The sequence below is a fragment of the Anarhichas minor genome, unplaced genomic scaffold, assembly GCF_050575085.1.
Source record: "Anarhichas minor isolate MPS153535 unplaced genomic scaffold, ASM5057508v1 ptg000040l, whole genome shotgun sequence".
Lineage (NCBI taxonomy): Eukaryota > Metazoa > Chordata > Actinopteri > Perciformes > Anarhichadidae > Anarhichas > Anarhichas minor.
Window position 1 is genome coordinate 10401138 of NW_027466486.1, and position 21171 is coordinate 10422308.

The window sequence follows — 21171 nt, forward strand, 5'->3', positions numbered from 1 at the left end:
GGAGGGAGAATGTTTCAACCATTGCCAATGACTTTTAACTAACATCTAAGTCATTTATACATTACCTTTAGCCATTTCAACCAATTCACTGCTTTAAGATAACCACTGATCCATTACTTTTAGATGATTAAACTACGTATCCATGTCTTTTAGCCATTTCAACCATTTATCCATTAGCAAATTATTTTGCTTACTTAGCTTTCTCTACTTCCAACTGTCTTCATTAACCGTTTTGACTCAGGTCCTACCGTTTCTTCACTTTTGTGAAGCTGAAAGTTGCAGCTACTTCTAGCTCAACATGACGGCTCCCGGGCGAGATTTCACTGCACAGCTGTGGTGTCTCATAGTAGAAATAAAGGCATTAGGTTAAAACCAAAACTTAAGTCAATAATTCAATTGTTTATAACTTTATTCAAGGTTCCATTAAAGCCATTGTACAAAACAGAGTTGCAATAAGAAATACAGTTTGTAGTCCCATTTTGCTACATAAGAAAAACAATAATATATGTTAACCCGTTTTGTTCAGCTGGTTTACATTTACCTCAGATTTGCTTTGGCAATACATTGTGTTCACAGCCCACATGCTGTGTTCCTGTTGATGCCATATTCTGAAGCCCTGTAAGTCATGGCGGTGTTGACGTTGGTAAGAATGTGATGTTCCTGAGCACACTGTACTTGGCTGTTTGTCTTGGTGGCGGTCTGAGGCTGCTTAATAGCGCCGCTCTGGCTCTGGAAGAACGCAGAGCTTCTAGATTGATAAAATATCCCCGAGATCAAGCATCTGAGGGCCTTCAATTTATTACACATGTCCTCAGCCTCCCCGGTTCAACCCTGTGATCAAGTGCCGCCCCTTGATCACCCATGGAGAGAAATACCACACAAAAGCCCTCTTCTGTCTTCTGAGGGTCTTTGTTGTTGAGTGTGAGAGCTAGACTCTTGAAAATAGATAAATAATGTCTATAAGCGTTGATAAGAATGTAACTGAAGGAAATTCTAAGAGAGGCTTCAAGGCTCTTTGGTGTACAGAAAGAGAAGTCTGCTTCCCAGTCTCACATCTGGTCTTTAGAGAGTTCATTACTTTTAGGGCTTATTGAGCCATTAGCTTGGGAGAGGATAAATAGCTGTTGACGTGTCATTAGAAATTAGCGTGCTGCCATGAAGTTTACTGCGAGGGTTATATGGTCATCAACTGGCAGTGTTATACCAACCTGATGAGGACTAACGGGGCAAATTCCAGTCAAATGTAGCACATTAAACTGCCATCAGTGCACAAGAGGACACCACTTCTCCTTGACCTCGTACACCACTGGTTTCAATAAATCTACTGATGTACACAATCACTGAGAAGCAGCTGTTATTTGAAATAGTTTCCAGTCTGCTTTGTGTCTTTGTGTGTGAAGACAGAAAGAAAGAAGATCTGACTTCTGACCTGCCAAATCCCTTCTGTGAGAGGAATAAATTGGCTAACATGGAGTAGACGAGGAAGTGCTAGAAAATCTGTTAAAGCCTCGTTAAAGGCAGGAATCAATTTCTGTCAACAAAAAGCCCTTCACCACACAACCGCAAACCTGCTGTTCCTCTATCATCGACGTTAATAAGCACTTCATAAGTCAGCAACAGGCATGCAATCTGAAGTGACATGTTATTTTCTCCTTGCTCTTTTTTTCCTGGATTGCGATCAATGATTTTTTTTCCAGTTTTTTTTAGTAAAATCACGCGAACTCAATGATGAGGAACGTGATGTGACGTGCATGTTATTTAAGGCAAGAACTTTCCATCCGTCCGTTTTTCGCAGCATACGTTAAATGGAAAACAACCGTATTTTATTAGACTATAAATGTGGTCGCTAACAATTGTAAATAATTACAATGATTCAATGTAGGCTACAGTCTGGCAGCACATACTCTCCTCCCCAGTCCCCCCCGCTGGTCTCTGCAGTCTGCACTTAGCGCTGCTTCTTTCTCGCGTCGGCCACTCAGTGGGAGACATCAACATACAGAGTGTAGCATGAGCGGGTCAAAGGTCAGGAACTCAGTGGTGCGGGGCCTTCTCTACTGAGATACTTGGTCAATCATAAGGCTGTGCGTGAGTGGCAGTTAGCAGTGGGTCGGCACACCAAGAGCATGCGAGTGTGAAGTGTGATCACTGTGCGCTTGTGTCTCCTTCGTCTGCCAGACCCCAGCTGCGCTGTGTGGTATCGACATCAGAGAGAAGTTCAACAAATCATGTCTGTTAGGTTTACAGACATGCCACTGATGCCCGACTACTTTTGTACTCTCTACAAGAACTCTGGGCTTTGTATGGCTAACTTGTTGTGACACATCATGATCAAGGGTTTTTGGTCCTTCATTTGGGCATTTTCCCTGCAGTGTTTTCATGAGTGATTAACATATATCCTCTCATAGTACTGCATGTGCTTTGGATAGAAACGTCTGCCAAATAACGTGCTGTGTGTTAACTCACGTGTGTAGCGTTAACAAATCATTGATTTTGTATAGACTGTAGAATTATGCAGAGACATGATTGCTCTCTGGCGCTAACAGACAGCTTGACAACTCAAAACACAGATGCACGCAGATGTGCCCTGGTTGTCCGCCAATAATCATCACAGGCAGCATGCTGTTTTAAGGAATTAATACCAACATAGTGGTGAGAGTCATGGCGTGAGCAACAGTCCTTTGCGGAAAGCGCCTTCTCTCACTTTGCAAGTGCCCAAAGCCACAAGCATCCCTGAGTTACATAACAGTCCTGTTGTGTGGGCGTAGACTTCTGTCTTTTTTTTGACTCAGGTCATGGACAGCCACACAGATGGACAATAAAATGAGGTTCCAATATCCTGATAGCATTCTCCACGGCAGAATCTTCATAGGCTGATAGAAGGGAGACTTGATCTGTGTAAGTGCATTTCCAGGTTTCGAAATGAAGAAAATGCTCTGAAGGGAATGAGGTCTGGTGTCTGCCAGACTCATGCTGTTTATGTCTACGGTCAATAGATTATTCAGGCAGCAATGAAGGGACCTACAGTACATCTATCTGACCATGTCAAGTTAAACTAAAAAACTGAAGTTACACTATAGTGATGATGGTTTTGAAGACAGGACAAAATGAGAGATCAATTCAAACAAATTATTCAAACGCATGTTTCATTATATACATTTGCAGTAGATGATCATCCTAAAGTGGTCTTCTAAATGGATAAAACGTGAAAGGATTCACTAAATCTTAATTTGAAAAGCTGAATGAATAGGAATGAAAACGTCCTTCATCAGTGCATGATTGGTGTGACGCAGCAAAAAAAATGTGCTTGTCTGAAGTTTAAAGTGCATGGCCGTCTTCAGAACCAGGCAGAGAAGCCGTGCTTTTCCTTCTCCACCCATATGCTGTCAATCACCTTCCCATACTGGAACACAGAAAAAGGTCTTTGTCATGACTTGAGGCAATACTCTTTGACCTTTAAATGCATCCTTTGCTCTACTTGTGTGCATGTTCCTCCATGTGTGCTCACCTGGTCATCGGAGACCTGCTCCAAGTAAATGTGGGTGGCATTGACTACTTGCATGCGGGTGTAGCCGTAGTCCGTGCTGCGGAGAGCGCTCCATCCTTTGGGGTTTGGATTGAACTTGTCGGTCTTCTCCCTGCAGCCCTGCAGAGGAACCGACAGCGATTAAACTGAATCTGTTAGCGATGAGCCGCATGCATTTCTCCAGCTCTGTCCACGAAGCCCTGTGTGACTACTTCACCACACAGACTTCACTACTGTGGCTGAGCCTCGGTGCGAGTCTGGCCGCATTTTGATATGCCGATGACTAATCCCTCTGTGGTTGGATGACGAAGCACGCACCGCTCACCACATCAGAACCCGCTTAACCAGAGGAACAGCTGGTACTAAACTCATGTGGCAGACCAATTCTTGCACAGAAAGGACTGCGAACAATACATAATATTGTTTTTGTATATGCTGCTGTCAATTTATGCATTGATCTGTTTGTGAAAAGGTAAACAGTGATGCAGCGAAGTGAAGGTACTTACAGCAGAGCCTGTGATGATGTGTACTGGAGCTTTTGGGTTCACATAAGGCTGCTCTTTGCTTCCATTGTGCACCTAAAGAGAAAAACATCCGTCTCTTTCACTGATTCAAAACAAAGGCTATAGATGTAAGCATGTGGTGAGTTAAGAATGCAGGTGCTGACCTTGTCACCGTAGACAGGCCAAAGCCTCTCATATGTGTGCTCATGTGCCCACAACTCCACATCCACTCCTGTGAAAAATATCTGATAGTCAGCAACCTTCCATAGACAAAACATAACTTTAGCTTTCACATTTTGCTGTGTGATCTGATGTTTCTCAGATCCTCTGCCCATTTCATTTTGAGATGTCTCAGCAATGTTAACAAAAAGCTTAAAATCAGAGCAACTAAAACTTTCAGAGTTGCACCACCATAAGTTCAATAATTAAATGCAACAAACAAAAGCCTGGGAAATATAATACAGGAAAAACATTTTGCAGGGATATCAGCCAGACCAAAGGCCTGCTTTTTTAATAAAGGATGTTTGGATTGCTCTGCTCTCTGCAACTGTTGGGCCATTAGTCTGTCTGAGTTTGCTAATCTGTAAACTTAAACACCCATTAGCAGCACACAGCTGGTTGTCAAATAGAGACCGTACCATAGCGGTAAAATAGATCCTCTAGACCCGGAGCTGGCGGTTGGGTGTCATTCCGTCCCAGTCGGACCTGAGAAATAACAGGGAGGAAAGAAGTCAGCATGATCTGGCAGTAGCGTATGAAACACTACCTGCCACCTGAAACACTACCTGACAGAGCCCCATCATGCTTGTGCCAGCCTCAGTGTAAACCGAGCCAAGTGCTGAGGGAAGTAAGTCTAAGTGGAAAGTAATTGGTCCAAATTACAGTGATTATGACAGCATACCGTGAATTGGCTTATTATGGGCTGCGATGTGGACTGGCCATCCAGCGGTAATTCAAGTTTTCCTACAATCCTACGAATACCTTTATGATGATAAATTAAAACCTTTACCGACACAAATGTGCTGCTCACAAAAGAACACACTGCAAAATAAACTATGAGAGCTTTGGAGGCAATCAAAAGTGTTTAAGGTGATGATATAATATATTTTTGGTAATAAAATGTCTGCCATCAGGAATGCAGCTAAGTTATTACAACAGGAATGTCCACACTTGAGAGCAAGCAGTAGCCTCCTGCTTTACGCAGCTTCTCTTTACTTCCTGTTTCTTATAAATAAGTTTAAAAAAACGACCTGTCATATAGAAACATATAGGATTCTGTGGTTTACACACATAGGAGTCAAACCGAGTACAGTCGTCTTGGTCGTCATCGGAGCAGTACATGGGTCTGTGTCCCATGGTGATGATCCATGGACGCACGGCTCGGTTCTCTGGCCTGTTGGCCTCCTAGGTTGGGAGAAGGAAGTGGTAAAAAGCATGCATACATCATTGCGTGCCACACTGGGATAGGAAGACAATTTTGTGTTGGAACAGAAAGTGGAATGCGTAGATTTATATCTATAATGGAAAAAGAGAGGCGGAGAGCAAGTGTGGAAACAGAGAACACTTAGCCAATCGTCTACACGTGTAACTGGTGCGGTCATTAACCTCGAGGTCTTTCATCAGCCACTCGTACTGCTTGAAGATCAGCTCCTGGCCGAATTCGAGATAGAAATAAACCTCAGTGGAGAGGGAGATGATGTGTGCTGACCCCAGGTTCCAGCTGCGGACACACATCGTTAAAATGATACACAGTATGGCCCAGGAGAGAAAAGCATGCCGAAAGTCAGCGGATAAGCAAGGCCTCACTTTAAACGCCAGATAAGTGTGAATAATACTCTCAAATCCAGGCAATGTTTCGTCTCTGACATTCTGCTGCTGAATGCGGTGCCAGGTCCACTTGAGGGAATAACCTCCTCGCTGTAATAAGAGTGCTTACGTGTTCATCCTGCAGCGTTAATGGAAAAGCATAAAAGCATGTGTTCTGTACATGTGTGCTACATGTTATGAACTGAACAGTTTCCAGTAGCAGTTGTGGGATTTCAGGTTGCCTCTCCTTGTTGCTAACCGGCTCTCATCCAGCAGGCCTGTCTGCGTCTATAGGGACTGATCAGTGGGCAGCTGGCCTGTGGTCTAGCAAGGTATTATCTTACTGTCTGAGAAAAGGTGGTCTGTAGTGGACTATGAGTCACCTACTTAGATGTATAGCTCCTTTGTACGGTGCCCATGTCCCTGAGATAGGAGAGCGCTCCTAAGCTGCAAATTCCTCTGGGCTGCCTCTTACAGCTCATTAATGCGTTCTGAAATACAGTAGGAGGTTTTGGTAAATCTTCCCGTGGTACTTCACATGGGGCCCAGGTCGGAAAATAAATGATTTCTCTGCAGCTAGCCTTCACTTTCATCGAACCAAAAACTGCTGGTTAAGCACGTCAAAGCACGTTAACTAAAGCAACAATTGACTCCGTCAGATATTGTGTTGTTCCATAAAGCCAACATATTCTGTTCTCTCTTACCTGTACCACAGGCTTTCAGTCTGGCCTGGCATGCTGAAGCGATTCCTGTAGTTGGAGAAGTTACTGCAGACAAAGAAGGTAAGAAAAAAGAAAAAAGACGGACTGATCATACAATCTAGGTTCTTTGACTGTGAAAAAAAAAGCAGCACCGACACACAGACTCATGCTCTCTCTTTATTTTGTGGTGCAAACACAATTTTCATCTTTGATATGCGATATAATTAACGAGCGTTTCTTAAAGTAACTGCCTAGTTTCGGTGCAGTTCTTTTGTTTCACGTCACTTTTCTGTATTCACTTCAACCTCGTAGAGCACTCTGGGTGGTAAATCATCGGATAAAGATGACCATCAAGCTGTGGTGGTGACATCTGCTTCAAACTTCAGCTATTCTGAGAAACCGTACAATTTTCTGTCGCCAACATATCAGTGGCTGCCTATCCAAATTAAAGGCTGTAGAAAAACATGCACGTAGATTCTGTGACCTCACCCTATAGCTTCCTGATAGGAGGTTTTCAAGCTTAGGATCATGGGCAGATAATCAAACTTGGTGCGACGTGGGGTGTAGCCGAGAGACATCATGGCTGAGCGCACTACACTTGTCAGTCAAGAAAAAAAGGCTGTAAATAGATGTAAATATACATCTCTAAAAACCAGGGCATCCTCTTTAAGGAACAGAATCATTTTAGATTCAGCGGCCATTAGAGGAATCAAAGCTTAACTTAGGCACCACAGCGGTTTCAGCACTGACATGTGGTAGTTCCTACTTGATGCAGGTACAATAAGTTACTTGCAGTTATCTTTCACTGCTGCCATAATCTCCACCACTCATTTCTAGACTGTTTGCACGGCACCAGACGACAAAATCATCAAGAAATACTCAAAAACATCCAAGAGCTCACAATCACGCACGCACACTAAACCAGCACTCACCAAGTATTACAATGCGAGCACCGTGCAAAAGGAGGAAAAACTCTTTCATGGAAAGGTCTCCCTCACGCCAATCCGCCAGTCTCTCTTCACGGTGTTTCATTTCAGCATGAAAGCAGGAGCCAATCTCAACGGGCCATTAAGGAAGCGAGGTGAGGTGAGAATGATTGTTTTCTTATCTTACATAAGGGAGGAAAAAGTGGAGTATTCTGGACTTCATAATGTAGGGTTAGGGGTAACTAGAGATCAAAGGCTGGGGGACAGGGACACAAAAGGAGGATCATAAGAGACCTTTACTAATATGAATAAGTGTGGTAATCCAGCAGAGGCCAGTTTGTGAGCTGTGATCTCTCAGGTGTCTATCATACTATTATAACCCAAAATCCAGTTGCTACAATTTCACATTTAACTGTTGATTACTTGGAAAGTATTTGAAACGAGCATCATTGCATTTACAACAATGTACAGTATATTCTGATCCAACCACACAAAGCCATGATAGCTAAAACAGAGCTAAAGGGTGAGATCTATTGCTAAATGATCTGACGTTCTCAGTCATGGTATTGAACCAACAACAGTCATAAGATGGGTTCATACTCCCATCTTGTGGCTAGGACGTGTACCGGCAACAATGTACGGTGATCTGGGAAAACAGTTAGTAGAGCTAAACAATCAATTTTGTATCCAGTTAAATAATAAGAAACACTCTCTAGTGATATAACCAGGCACCAGGCATAACCAGGCCTGTGGAAATAAAGTCAACTGAAGGCTTTAAAGTCTCTCGTTTTGCGGCCTAAACGTGGAAAATCTGGTACAAACATGTATTTTATATTTGTTTCATTATTCTGCGCTATGAGAGTTCAACGTATCTTCATCTGTAACAAAAAGCATGCTTATTTCCATGTGGGTTTGCTTTTCCATTAAACCAAGATTGAGATAAACATCTGGTGGCTGTCAAGGTCAATGAGAACAACTTAAACTGACCCAACAAGACACCCCCCCACATCATCATCTGATGAGCCTAATCCAGGCCGTTACAGAACTGAAAGGACCCAGTTGAAGTATTGAGGAAGGGAAATGACTAACTCCCATCACAGGACAGCAACGGTCATTTCCCTGTCCCTCCGAGGGGCCGATGAAGTGTATTGTGCTCGGCGAACAAAGACAGTCTTGATTGGGGCCTTAGCATCCTCTGTGGATCCACTGCTCTCATCCTGCTGGAATGCTGAATGAAAACTTTTGTGGTCAGCAATGTTTGAATTGCCTTTCACCCATTAGGTTTTGAGGTTGGAAAGAGAGATGAACAGAGACGTATAGTGAGAGGGAGCACAGAGCAGACAGCGAAGGAAGAAAAAGCAGAGGCCAGCTGCTGGGATTCTTAACAACACCACAGAGCAAAACACACTTTTTACATATAGGAGAGGGAGAGAGGGGAGCTGGATTTCTGGTTGTGTAATGCAGCGAGCTCTTTCTTGATATCAGGTTGCGAAGCCAAGAAAAAGAGACTACTGTTAGCAGCTCCTTAATAAAGGCCAGGCAGTAGTCACATTTCACATGGCAAGGCCAGGCGAGGACTGTCTCAGTACAGCAGCGGCAAGTAAATATTATGGTGCAAGATCAGGCAGCTCTAAACGTTTCAAAATGCATAAACACACACGGCTGACTCCAGCAGATGTGCTGGGAATTTAGGGACATTATCTGCTAATCCTCGGGATGAAAAGTATCTGTGGCTTCTGAAAGCTTTGCTCTCTCTCTACATTTTACACATTTACAATCATCTTGTATCATCTTCAACAAAACATTGAACTGAACTTGAATATGTCCCCCGGATAAATTATAAACTACAATTCATAGACAGCGGTACATTTTTGTTCCCTATTAGGGTGAAAATATAAACCAACCTGAACGATTATTTTAGTGGGGCATAATAAAAATGCTAAAGGGACAAAGACGCAATAAAAATATGTCAGAATATAAATGTACAACAAGGCTGTTACAATTTGTTTACGGCTACAACAAATGATTATTGTTATTACCAATAAATCTGCAGATCAGATCAACCTCAACCAATTAAACAGTCTATCTATAAAATGTCATGAAATAGTGAAAAATGCCAACCGAAACACAATTTTGTCTGGCTGACTGACTTTCTAAATTAAAAGATATTCAATTTTATTTAAATTTCCACCCTGGTGCACGATTTCTTGTCATTGTATTGTAAAAAGCATCAAATCCTCACATTTGAGAAGCTGGAACCAGCAGATGTTTAGGATTTTTTTTAAATCAAAAATGATTTAAATTGTCCAATCAATAAATCAGCTAATTGTTTCACACGTTTCTGCATTGTTCTCTCCTCGCTGTCCTGTCTCTCAGTCCAGAAAATGACATTAAATGTGAGCAACGCGTTCAGAGATGATGAGTCAAAAAACGCAGACAGAGTTGGTCTCTGGGACCTGAAAAACAGATAGTGAGCTGATGGTTTCCAGTCAGATAAAGGTTTGTTTTGGAGAGCTTTGCCTTGTTGACATGCTGGTGGTTCCTGACGCCGCTCCAGCCTTTAAAGACCAAAATAGCTCCCATCTGTTCAAACTGTACAGTGAGGAGTTTTCAGCAGACCAATGTGTTCTTTATGGAAAATCTGCGGCACACCAGAAAGGTTGTTTTTCAGGGTTTCACCCCCCCCCCCCCCCACACACACACATATACACATAAAAGAGCACGCGCGCACAGCATTTACAGTAGCCAATTCTGAATGCAATTTGTCATGAGGTGTCTGGCAAGCTTCTCTCACCAATATGGATGTACTGCTATTTTTGCCCAAAACCCATTCATCATACTTTTGCCCCGAAGCAGAATGTGGCATAAAATGTAAACAGAAAGGAAAACATTAGCTAATCGAAAGCAGAAGACAGACAGGAGAGAGTCACACACCTTCCGAGTTCTCCCACTGACTACGAATGTCACTGTTAAAAGGTCCAGTGTGTACAATTTTGGGACATCTATTAGCAGAACTAATGTTTATTATTGTGTTTTCATTAGAGTATAATCAGCTGAATCTGAGAATTGCTGTGTTTTCATTAGCTCAGAATGAGCCCTTTATTTTTACATAGGGAGCATGTCGTCTTCAGAGTCCGCCATGTTTCTATAGTAGCCCAGAACAAACAGGCTAAACACGGGCTTTAGAGAGGGCCTTTTGCGTTTTTATGTTACCTGAAGGCCACCGTAGTCCTCCAAAACTGCAGTAGAGTGACCCACTTAGTGCAAAAGCTGTGGCACCACGAGCCGTGACCTCCTAAAGTTGTGTCATTATCGTAAGGATGGCCTCTGAGCGAGGTGAACGGCGTTACCACAGCTTTGGTTGGCGGCTCACGTTACTGCAGTCTTGTAAAGGGAGAGGTGAGAGGAGGGACATTCAATAGGTGGCAATCTGCAACCACACCACTAGAGGCCAGTAAATCCAACACACTCGAGGAAACAACTCTACACTGAACGCGAGTTCATATAATATATAGAAATTTAGAAATTAGCTTCCACCTACTATGTAGATTCGTGGTTGCCTGGACAGGTCATGTAGGGCACGTAGGCTGCGATGGACTGAATCTGCCTCATGAACTCATCTCCGATCCTGGCATTGTCCTGAAACAGTGACATTCAGCTGTTAAACATGACGCCAAAGATTTTACTTTTTCTCCGTTTACTGATTACTTTGATTGCTCTATTTTCCAGATAGCTGCAGGAATGTATCGCCTGTAGAAATAGAAGTTTATGGTGACAACACACGTCGGTGGGGCCATAAAGTGTTGTCACAGTTCCGGAGAAGTATCTGCTGGCTAGTTAGCTAGTTAGCTAGGTAGCCTGTCCTTCTCTGGATGAAGCATTAAGTTGTTACATTTTCTCTCTACCCTCCGTTACGTTACTACTTCACTGCATAACCTCATCTCAGTGAGTCGGCGACTTGCCAAAAGTCAATTTAGTTAATATGCAAGTTAGCCCACGACAACGGTCACAAAGGCAACGGTACATAAAAAAGGCCGCCACTATGACCATCCCGCAACTTTGATCTGAATGGAAATGTCCGTTCTACTCCTATTCTAGCTCTATGGTATAGTTTATCAAACAAACCTTACTGAAATCATAGACATTTTTGTCTTAGATAAGCCAACACTGGCAATGCAAACACGTTGCGGTTAACGGCTGTAATGATGGCTTCCACCTGCCACACACATTAATGACCTTTCAGACAAAATTCTCTCTCTGTTCTTCTATTTATAATATCAGTGAAGCCACAGGATTTACTTGCACATTCCAGCTAAAAAACACAGCTTGGAATAATTATGGTTATTAATGTGTGCAGTAGTAGTGCTGATGGTATTTAACATTTTTCCCTTTTTGAAAAAAATAAGCATGAATAATGCAAGAACTCATTTTAGAAAAATGATACAGGTTTCCAAGATAAATTTGTGCTAAATATCACAGATGACAGTTGGGAGGTTTTCAGATGAGCAAATATGTTATTGAGACTTAAGATTCTGCGTTTTGAGTGACGCTTATTTTATTTAAGAAATACTTGGGCGACATGACCCTGACTCTCGTCTTTCACCGCAGGCTTAAGGCATTTCAGAGTAATGCTAATCATAAGCCGTGTGTCTCAACCACAGCTGAGGGCCTTCATATCCACTTATAATAAACAGTGGTGAGTCTTGAGATGGGGGGCAGTGGCGAGAGGTAAAGTGGCTTATCTCATCTGTCATTGTGGAATTAAGAGGAATAGAAGAGTGGCTTTAAGAATATACGCTAATGTTGAAAGAAATTTGCTGTCAGTTACCTTTACATGGGCACAATTGTGATCAAAGTTTATGATATTGAAAAGACAGAAGAGTGAAATACCTCATGCATATCGTAGGCAAAGTCACCTGTAAAACATAATAAAAATCAATGAACGAAAGAGTTTGGTAAGATTGCTCTCCCACAGTAACAACAATAGATATATCTGTGCATAGTGCCAAAATTAGTTTCCTCCAAAAAGTTGTGTTTACATCTTTGTCATAGGAAATATGCATTTAAAGGAATAGTTCAACATTTAAGGAAACACGCTTAGTAGCTTCCTTGCCGAGAGTTAGATGAAATCGATTCCACTCTCATGCATGTACGCTAAATATGAAGCTAGTTCAATTAGCTTAGCATTAAGAATGGAAACAGCTAGGTTCTATTTAAAGAATTACGAACTGTAAAACTTGTAAAGTGGCTGTAAAACAGTGTTGAACGGGGTGTTTCACTTGAAAAGACACCAAAAATGTTAACGTTATTTCATTATCTTTTATTAGCCATCAAGCTAGAAAGCCAGAGATTCAGTCCGATTTTTAGGCGAACACATTTTGGCACAACCCAGACCAATTATCTGTTTAGCTTCTGCTTCCCACAAGTGTTGGAGCGAGCAAATGACCGGCATCCAATCAATATTAACATATTAGTAATACATATATTTGATTTATGTTGGTGTAATCTGTCGCAAGCTGTGCCAGGCATCTGTGGATTACTGACGCCTGAGACAACAGCTGATAAAACAACGCCTCTTTGCTGCTTAAACAGTGCAAATTGTTGCAGTATTTTTTGTATCAGTGTCGAGCTTACCGATGTGCAGGATGACGTCGTACATGCCGAGCTGCGTCTCCTTTTGCAGTCGAGCCAGAGACTGAGGGTTCTCATTGCCCAGGTCACCGTACAGAGCGAATCTGGGACTGAAGCTGGTGCTGTCGTTCAGAGCGGTGAAGGAGAACACATCGCTCCAACCCTCATCACTCCCACAGTGGTAGACTGAAATTACACAGGTTGAGGACAAACTTTCTGGCATGAGTTATGTTGTGAGAGAAAGTCAGTAATATTAAAGCTCCACCCACCATAAGTAGCAGCAGGTTTGAGGTCGGTGAGAGTGACCCTGTGGATGTACATCTTTCTCTTCTCCTCGCCTGAGTCCACAAACAGCGTCGCGTGCCCTTTGCTGCTCATCTCAAAGAGCCGACCCCCCAGAAGACCGTACTCCACCTGGCTCTCTGTCTCATTGAAGGTGGTCCAGGTCACCACCATAGAACCTGGCGCTCCTGTGAAGAAAAGCCCAATATTATTGGAATCGTGACGTGGAGCGATCTGACAGGACAACTGGATTCACTTACTGGTGCGTCCATGAAAGCCAAGAGGTGCTTATGAAAAACCTGACTTTGCACAAGAGTTGCGCTTTTGATCTTGCCGCTGGCAAAATATAATAACCATCAGAGAGCCGAGGTAAGCTGACGGCTGGCCAGGTATTCATTTCATCAAGACATCAACGCATTTAATGACTACCGCGTTTCACCTTCATGAGGAATGAACAAAAGAACATGTATGAACCAAGGGTAACATCAGCTACTATATATGTACGGCAGCCCAGGCCATTATCTGGTGCCTTTAACCTAAATGACTTACATTGAGTGCACGGGTAGCATTTCAGAGCAACAGGGCACTTCAGCAGGATATGTTGCTATTGCACGAAACATATAGACTTTCAAGATCACTGAAAGTGAATCTGAACTTCAGTGAACTTGCTGCAGAGCAGCAGAACAGTAACAAAACGTCCAGCTCCCCAAATCTACCAGTACTTTCATTGTATTATTGAGTGATTTGTACAAAAAAAATCTGTAAATCTGCAATTCATTTGACTTGGAGACTGGTTTGTACTACTAAGCGGAAAACTGATTCCCTAAATGAAAACACATAAGGCTGAGGATAACAGTTCAAACACTTACCTGGATAAGAGAGGTGCGCTTGCTCAGGCTGGGTCCAAATGGGAGGAACACCAAGCACCAACAGGGGTGCAAGGCTTAGCAAGGCCCAGGCAGTATGAACGGACAGCATTTTAACTAACAACCTGCGGGAACAACAACCTGTTGAAAGCAGCAACACACGCTCACACACACACACACCCAGAAAATAAAACACTCTTGTGACTGTAATCACATGATGTTAAAAGCTTTCATGCCAAGTGAATGACAGTGTTTTGCACAGTCAACATCATACCTGACCTCAGCTCCAGTTCACACAACGCACACGGTTCATGTTTCGGTCTCTGAAGATGATGATGATCAACCCGAATGATGAGAATGCAGAACTGAAACAGCAGAGTCGGCGCTAACAGCTTAGAAAGAGACGATGTGGCCACGAAAGCAGCTGATGTTGTTCATTGTGCATTCAGGGAAGTGAGCTCAAGTGCAGCGGAGATTATCCCACAAGCCACAGCTTGACTTAGATCAATGAAGTGCAAAGGCAAAACTGCTCCTCTGCCTCACTGATCGGAGTGAAGGCACTGCCAGAGTCAGGGCCAATGAAAGAAAAGGCATGCTCGTTTGAGCCAAAACACTCTATCAGCTGATCTCATTTAATAGCTAACTGCATCTGCAGTTGAATGTGTCTTTCGGTTATATGAGATCAGCTAATTGGGATGACCTGAAACCACGCATCTTTTTTGTTTTTTAATTTGCACCATTCATATCTCAATAGTCGCTAGAGGGTGCACACTGCACAGACTGCATAATGAATAGGGTGCGTTATTCTCTGATACAGGGCGGTATTAGTAGTTGGAATCGGATGTTAACTAGTTGGCAGTAGAATCAAAGGGAAGGTGTAACGTTAACTCTGTTGTCTCTCTGCATAGGAATGGAAAACAAGGTGAGTAACGTTCACTTTACACCGTTCGGGATAAATTGTTTCACGTGTTGTAACGCGGTTATATTTTGCTGTGAAGGTTCATAGACCACTGGTTTTTCTATTGAACGTTACATAACTTAATGTTAGCTGTTAGCAGGCGAATACTTACCATTGTTAAGTGTCGGTAAGTGAGCGCTACGTACGTTACGCGCAATAAAAAGCCTTTTTTATTTTGTCTTTGAACTGCACGTACAGTTTAAATATACTGAATACGTCTCAAACACAGCCTGACCCGAATAAGTAAGCTAATGTTAAATGACTAACTTATAACACTCACAACACATGTCAGCTGTTGGCCCGGGAGCAGTTCCTGTTACGTCATTGCACAGAACAACACCATGCCCAAGTGGCTTGTGGGAAATTGTGTTTTGATACGTAATAGCCTGGAAAGCCTGGAAAACTGGAGGATGAAAACTTTATTCTTTTTTTAAAACAACTAAAGACAAAACAAAATGCAATGTAATTGCTGTGAATAATGGTTTAGAGACATACACTATATTGTGATTATCGTATTGGGTTGGCTTGACCACAAAGTCTGTGTGTACTTGTAGATATTTAATTAAGTCTAAAAATATATTAAAACTGATTAAGGCTTCTTTTTCTGTAGCTATAATGGACTCCAACAGTGAGGATGGAGAGGACCAAAATCTTGAACATGACTTACAACAGGATGCAGCCCAGTACAGAGTGACCTATCCTCGTGGGAGAGACACAAAAGATGTGAGCTGGAAGACACATTATAAAACTCAGATGTATTTATGTATGATGGACCTCTTTTGCTGCTTATAATTGTGTTATTTGTCACCATCATATGCAGCTGGATTACAATAAAAATGAGGATTTCAACACAAAGAGGTAGGTCATTGCATGTTTTGTGGCTACATTACAGCAAGTGCGTGATGTGGTTTGGTTTTCAAATGAACGTTTGAACATTTCACCTTGCCCAGGTATCCAGTAAGTCGCTCTGGCAACAACCCAGGTAGAGTGAAGCGGGTGGTGTCCTGTAAGAGGAAGACCCATCATCTGACGGTGACTCGAAGGAAGCAGCTCGGGATTGGGAAAATTTATGATGCTGCAAACAAGGAGAATGAGATGAAGTGCATGCAGGACGTGCAACAAGAGGCATTTGACACGGACCCTTGGGAGTTCCCACTAAAAGTCAATAACGACCCAGAGACTGGGAAAAGTGGTTCTGAACAAGCCGACTACTGTTCACTCACTGAGGTCAGATACACTATCACAGCTCGGACTATATTTCTGTTTCTTGTGTTGTGTGTTTTTTTATGAATAACTGTGATAATCTGAACCAAACAATGTGTTTCAGCTGACAATGGATCATAGCACAATGAATGATGTGCTCTTTGGAAGACATCTGAGACTGAAAGTATCTCAAACATTGTGGCAGAGAAACGTTGGAGAGCTGTTGACCTACTTTCTGAGGTACGTTAGGTGTAGTCTGTTTCAGAAATGTGACTCACAGTATTTTCGCTAGAATTTCAAAAGCACTTCACTGTTTTTGTGCAGAATACAAGACATCGGTGTGTTTGTTGATTTTCTCCCGCTGATTAGCAAAAGGTGAGTGATTTGAAATTTGCAAACGTCTGAGCGGCACTGTCGACTAGCGGAGAAAGTGTTAATATAATTAACTTTTCTCTGCAGCATTGATGAGAACTCTCCCAGGGTCACCATTGGCTGTTGTGTTGACCTCTTTCCTTTAGTTAAGAAGGTCCTCGCCAATCCATACGAAGAGTGAGTACTCCTCCTGCAATGTGGTGTTTTGTTTTTGATGTGCAGTTGAATTACTATAGAATGAAATGCATTGTGCACATAGAGGAACAGACAGTATGTGGAAGGATAATTACAAAAATACTAATAAACGAGTATTGCCTTTTATTCTCACAGGTATCTTATAGTTGGTTTAAAGTGGATACATTCAGTTTTGAAAAACTGGTGGGGGGACCTAAAAACAAGTGGCTATAGTGGATCAACTAAACTCCCGATGGATAAGTAAGTGTTGTTGTATGAGCCGTATGATACATCAGACAGATACATACTGCATACATTTAGTTGAAGTTGTCTCGTCACAGTCCAAATATGAATGCATACAGCAGGGCTTAATACTTGGCAGAATTTGCCACTTTTTAAATATTTGGCCCAATGTGTAGATCAGAATACACAGCCATTGTGGTGAAGTATTTATTCAACTTTGTTACAGAAATTTCCAGGCTTTTAATCAGCAGTTAGCGGAGTTATGGCATCAGGAACCTTTGCTAAAATCTGTTCCCGGACCTGCTGGAGACATGGCAACGGTCAGTGCTGCGTGTATGAATACAATCATTACCACTGCCATTGTTTGTTTTGCATTTTCTCATTCTTCTCCCTTAGGTCATTGACTCCTTCCTGTCTCAACTTACCTGACAGCAACTAAGAGCCAGATAACGGGTCTTTCTCTGGTGGCAGATTCCCAAAAGTGTATTGAATCTTTCGTAAAATCCTTAGTTTGGAGCTGCTGTTGTTCCCACAGATGAGTGGGATTTAGATTGTACTGTACCTGTCCTGAGGGGATATCTGTAGATCATCATGTATTTGTTGGGCTGGCAGATGAACTTGAACAGTTGAAATACTGAGAATGTGCAATATAAATGTAATCGTGTCGTAAATTTGACTTGATTGTCTTTTCATTTAACTATTTACTAGGATGTTGTAATTATGACCATAAAGAGGAGTTTTGTCATTGGTGCATTTTCAGTTGTATCCCATAAACTTAGAGGCTTTCATGTGTGGCTATTATCTTTGATTGTACCACTGATGATGAATAAAGTTTGTATTTTCAATGTTAAAGTGTGTGGTTGGTATTTACATTTGTTACAACCAAAACAAAGATTGTCATCACCTTCTTCTGTGGGAGAAGACAGCGCCGATATGTTTCCAAAGTGTATGTGCTGTACTTTAATCCAACACTGGGCTTCACCTCAAATTAAAACGCGGTTAAATATACTCCTAGATCAGCAGCAACACATTTCAGTTGAACCCCTGCAATTCAATCTCATCTAGACTTTAGCCTCATTCAGTCTTGACGTGATTTAGGTAGGTCACAGATATGGGTTTACAAAGCACCATTTACATCTCACTTTATCTCACTTGACACAGATAAGTGGCTGGTTGGTGTCTGTTATTGAGATGTGAACCTGAGGCTGAAGTCCAGCTGTGACTGGGCAGGAGAAGGCTGTGTGAAAGGACCTGCAATTCAGTGTACTCTCAGCAGTAAACAGCCCTGTTTGCATTCTGGTGCTTTTCATTCAGTAAGTGTAGAGACAACTACAGTCGGAGCGTGGGAGAGGACTTGGGTACAGAGAACTACATATCTGTACATTGCAGCCTCATACAGGGGGCTTCACTGAAGGTAACACTTTCGTATGTACAGTTTTTTTGTATTGTTTATTATGTTCACTGAATTCAGCATCGTATCATGAACTAAACACTGTTGTTGTCTTGACGACAAAGGAAAGTGAAGGATGAAGTGTGTGATCTGCTGGCTGCTGGCAGTGGCCCTGCTGCTGCTCAGTGTGACTGGAGTTGACATGGAGCATCTCCAAGCTGAGAACCTGAATCTCCTTCCCCCAGATGAGCACAACTTGGTCCTGAACCGTGGGATGAGAGGTATGTATAAGTGTGACTTTCACTTTCATTTTGACTTTTCTTTTTGCTGGCTTTGCTTGTTTGATCTCAACACTCTGTTTGCCCATAACTTGTGCAGAATCCTCGAAACTCGAGCTGGCAATAGTGGTTCAGTGTGTAAACAATCCTGTGATTGCATTACCTTTATCTCAGATTATCAGTGTAGATTCTAACTGTGGGTCAAATTCCAGCCCGTAGACCAAAACTGCTCAGTAACTCATTAATGATATGTGTGACAGTTCGTCCCGTGAGGTGATTAGTGTATCTTAGTAACGCAGTGTGTCAGACAAGCAGCCGTAATAGTTTCGCAATTGATCAAGGTTTAACATGCGGGAGACATTGAGAAATAGTGTTGGTGCGCTGTTGCCATCAATGTAATGACTAATTCCTGGCATTGCTGTTTACCACAAGGACACTACCACTGTGAGCGCCAAAGTTTAATGTTCTAAAATTGTACAGTCTGGTAACAAATCAATAGTCGGACGTTTGGTTATTCGTTTTCTTGCAGAGAGTGCAGAGAAATCTGGACATATTTCCTCTACAGTTCTGCCTGATATGTTTATTTACCCAACAGCGCTGCCCAGGGACTGCCATGAAATGCTGATGACGTCTTCGGGCCAGGCCCTTGACGGTGTGTACCTGATCAAACCAGGTGACTCCCCCATCGTGGCCTACTGTGCCATGCAGGAGGGAGGCTGGACCGTGGTGCAGCATATCACCGTCAACAGCAGCGTGAATTTCGATCGTACCTGGGCTGAATACAAAGATGGCTTTGGGGCCGTAACCGGTGATCACTGGCTCGGGAACGAATACCTTCATCAACTCACCCGTGGCCCTGGGCGCTTTAAGCTGGGAGTAAAACTAGTGGACCGAGACGCCGTCACGAAGATGGGGGAGTATGATCCGTTCTTGGTGGAGGATGAATCGTCAGCATACAGGCTGAGGCTGGGGTTGTTCCAGGGCACAGCTGTAGATGCTCTGACCCTGGACACAGAGAACTACCTGCACGACAACCAGAGATTCACCACTAAAGACAGAGACAATGACAACTACTTCCAAAATTGTGCCAAGCTGGAGTTTCAGGGGGTGCCGGGAGGAGGTTGGTGGTACGACGCCTGTGCTGGTGCCAACCTCAATCGCAGGAATGTCATCTACTGGCAGAAGGACTGCAACAAGGAGCGACTGTGCAAGTATGCATGGATGATGGTGAGACCTACGGACACAGTTAAACTGATTCAAAGTGAAAACTGCAAGAAGGATGAGCTATAAGGACACAGGATGTGTGACACTGGGTTTGGCTGACGGCCAAAAGTTTCGTTTTCTTTGCAAGAAACACCACAGAAAGCTGCATCACTCAAACATTCAACTCACCACATTTTATTCAGAAATTCATGGACATGATCACAAAATACTGAGAACAAGAAAATTAATCACAAACTTGGAACACAGTATAAAAATGCAGTAGGGTTTCATCTCTAGCTTTGTCTCCATCAATCACCATGTTAATACATGAAGCAAAGCCACTCATCATTCCCCAAATTGCAAGTGCAGATTTCTTTATTATCACAGTTACAAAAAAAAAGGTTTCATGACATTATAGCTTATGACGCATGTAAAATAGCTCCCATCCAATGCTGACACAAAACAACATTTCACAAACAGCATTTTATTTGTCACAGTACATTACACGTTTGCCAGAAATACAATGAAGATATGATGGCATATTGATTTAACTACAGATATTCAGGGAAAAAAAATACTGTATTACAACGCTGATGGAAAAAAAAATATCCTGAGGATGAAAACTAATAAACTTATAATAAACAAGGTGTACTCTTGAATCCTCCACAATGTTTGTAAACACTGACATTGTTTAAGAAGTTTGTCATGTAGTTTGAGTAAAATAAGTCTTTTATTTTGTAAGGGTTGTGGGCTGGACCAGAAGCGTTCAGTAATATTTGTAATTTAATTTATGGAATCATTACTCAATATTTTCCGCAGACATTTTGCAGGACAGAAAGTGCAGAAGATGAAATGTGAAAACAACGAAGCTGAAGCTATATTCCCTCATCTGACAAATTACAATGGCACATGTGAAAAGGCTTTGATTATCATCAAGTTACAAACTTGACTTAGCGAACAGGTTCTGACATCAGGGCGACATGTATTAGCCCTTTAAAATAAAATAGAAATTCCAAAATGTGCATCTTCAATACAAACACAATACCTACTGAATAAAACTGCATGTGGTATGACATGTTAGGTGTAAGAGCATCAGTTCAGGGGAGGATACC

General features: G+C 42.3%; 3 protein-coding genes across 6 annotated transcripts; 2 read left to right on the plus strand and 1 right to left on the minus strand.

The window, feature by feature from the left end:
• Positions 1 to 391: 391 nt before the first annotated feature.
• Positions 392 to 15538, minus strand: acp7 (acid phosphatase 7, tartrate resistant (putative)). 2 transcript variants are annotated; one of them, XM_076107881.1, is made up of 15 exons: positions 15477 to 15538; positions 14513 to 14603; positions 14242 to 14363; positions 13360 to 13560; positions 13094 to 13276; positions 12350 to 12375; positions 11001 to 11098; positions 6537 to 6599; positions 5632 to 5746; positions 5317 to 5430; positions 4665 to 4731; positions 4191 to 4258; positions 4030 to 4101; positions 3506 to 3643; positions 392 to 3400 (listed from the first exon to the last, which is right to left on the minus strand). In XM_076107881.1, exons 3-15 carry the CDS (start codon positions 14348 to 14350, stop codon positions 3335 to 3337), a joined length of 1320 nt encoding a protein of 439 aa, XP_075963996.1. In that variant the 5' UTR covers positions 14351 to 14363; positions 14513 to 14603; positions 15477 to 15538; the 3' UTR covers positions 392 to 3334. The 2 variants fall into 2 exon arrangements, with proteins under 2 accessions (XP_075963996.1, XP_075963997.1); XM_076107882.1 differs by lacking the exon at positions 15477 to 15538 and adding an exon at positions 15309 to 15462.
• Positions 13753 to 20146, plus strand: LOC142968124 (fibrinogen-like protein 1-like protein). The gene is made up of 3 exons (XM_076107886.1): positions 13753 to 13786; positions 18704 to 18859; positions 19452 to 20146. Exons 2-3 carry the CDS (start codon positions 18715 to 18717, stop codon positions 20144 to 20146), a joined length of 840 nt encoding a protein of 279 aa, XP_075964001.1. The 5' UTR covers positions 13753 to 13786; positions 18704 to 18714.
• On the plus strand, positions 14817 to 18034 carry LOC142968122 (KATNB1-like protein 1). 3 transcript variants are annotated; one of them, XM_076107884.1, is made up of 10 exons: positions 14822 to 15160; positions 15807 to 15919; positions 16017 to 16054; positions 16147 to 16423; positions 16524 to 16639; positions 16724 to 16774; positions 16859 to 16948; positions 17102 to 17206; positions 17415 to 17508; positions 17585 to 18034. In XM_076107884.1, exons 2-10 carry the CDS (start codon positions 15812 to 15814, stop codon positions 17615 to 17617), a joined length of 912 nt encoding a protein of 303 aa, XP_075963999.1. In that variant the 5' UTR covers positions 14822 to 15160; positions 15807 to 15811; the 3' UTR covers positions 17618 to 18034. The 3 variants fall into 3 exon arrangements, with proteins under 3 accessions (XP_075964000.1, XP_075963998.1, XP_075963999.1); XM_076107883.1 differs by having other exon boundaries at positions 14819 to 15160; positions 17415 to 18034; XM_076107885.1 differs by lacking the exon at positions 16724 to 16774 and having other exon boundaries at positions 14817 to 15160; positions 17415 to 18034.
• Positions 20147 to 21171: the final 1025 nt, after the last annotated feature.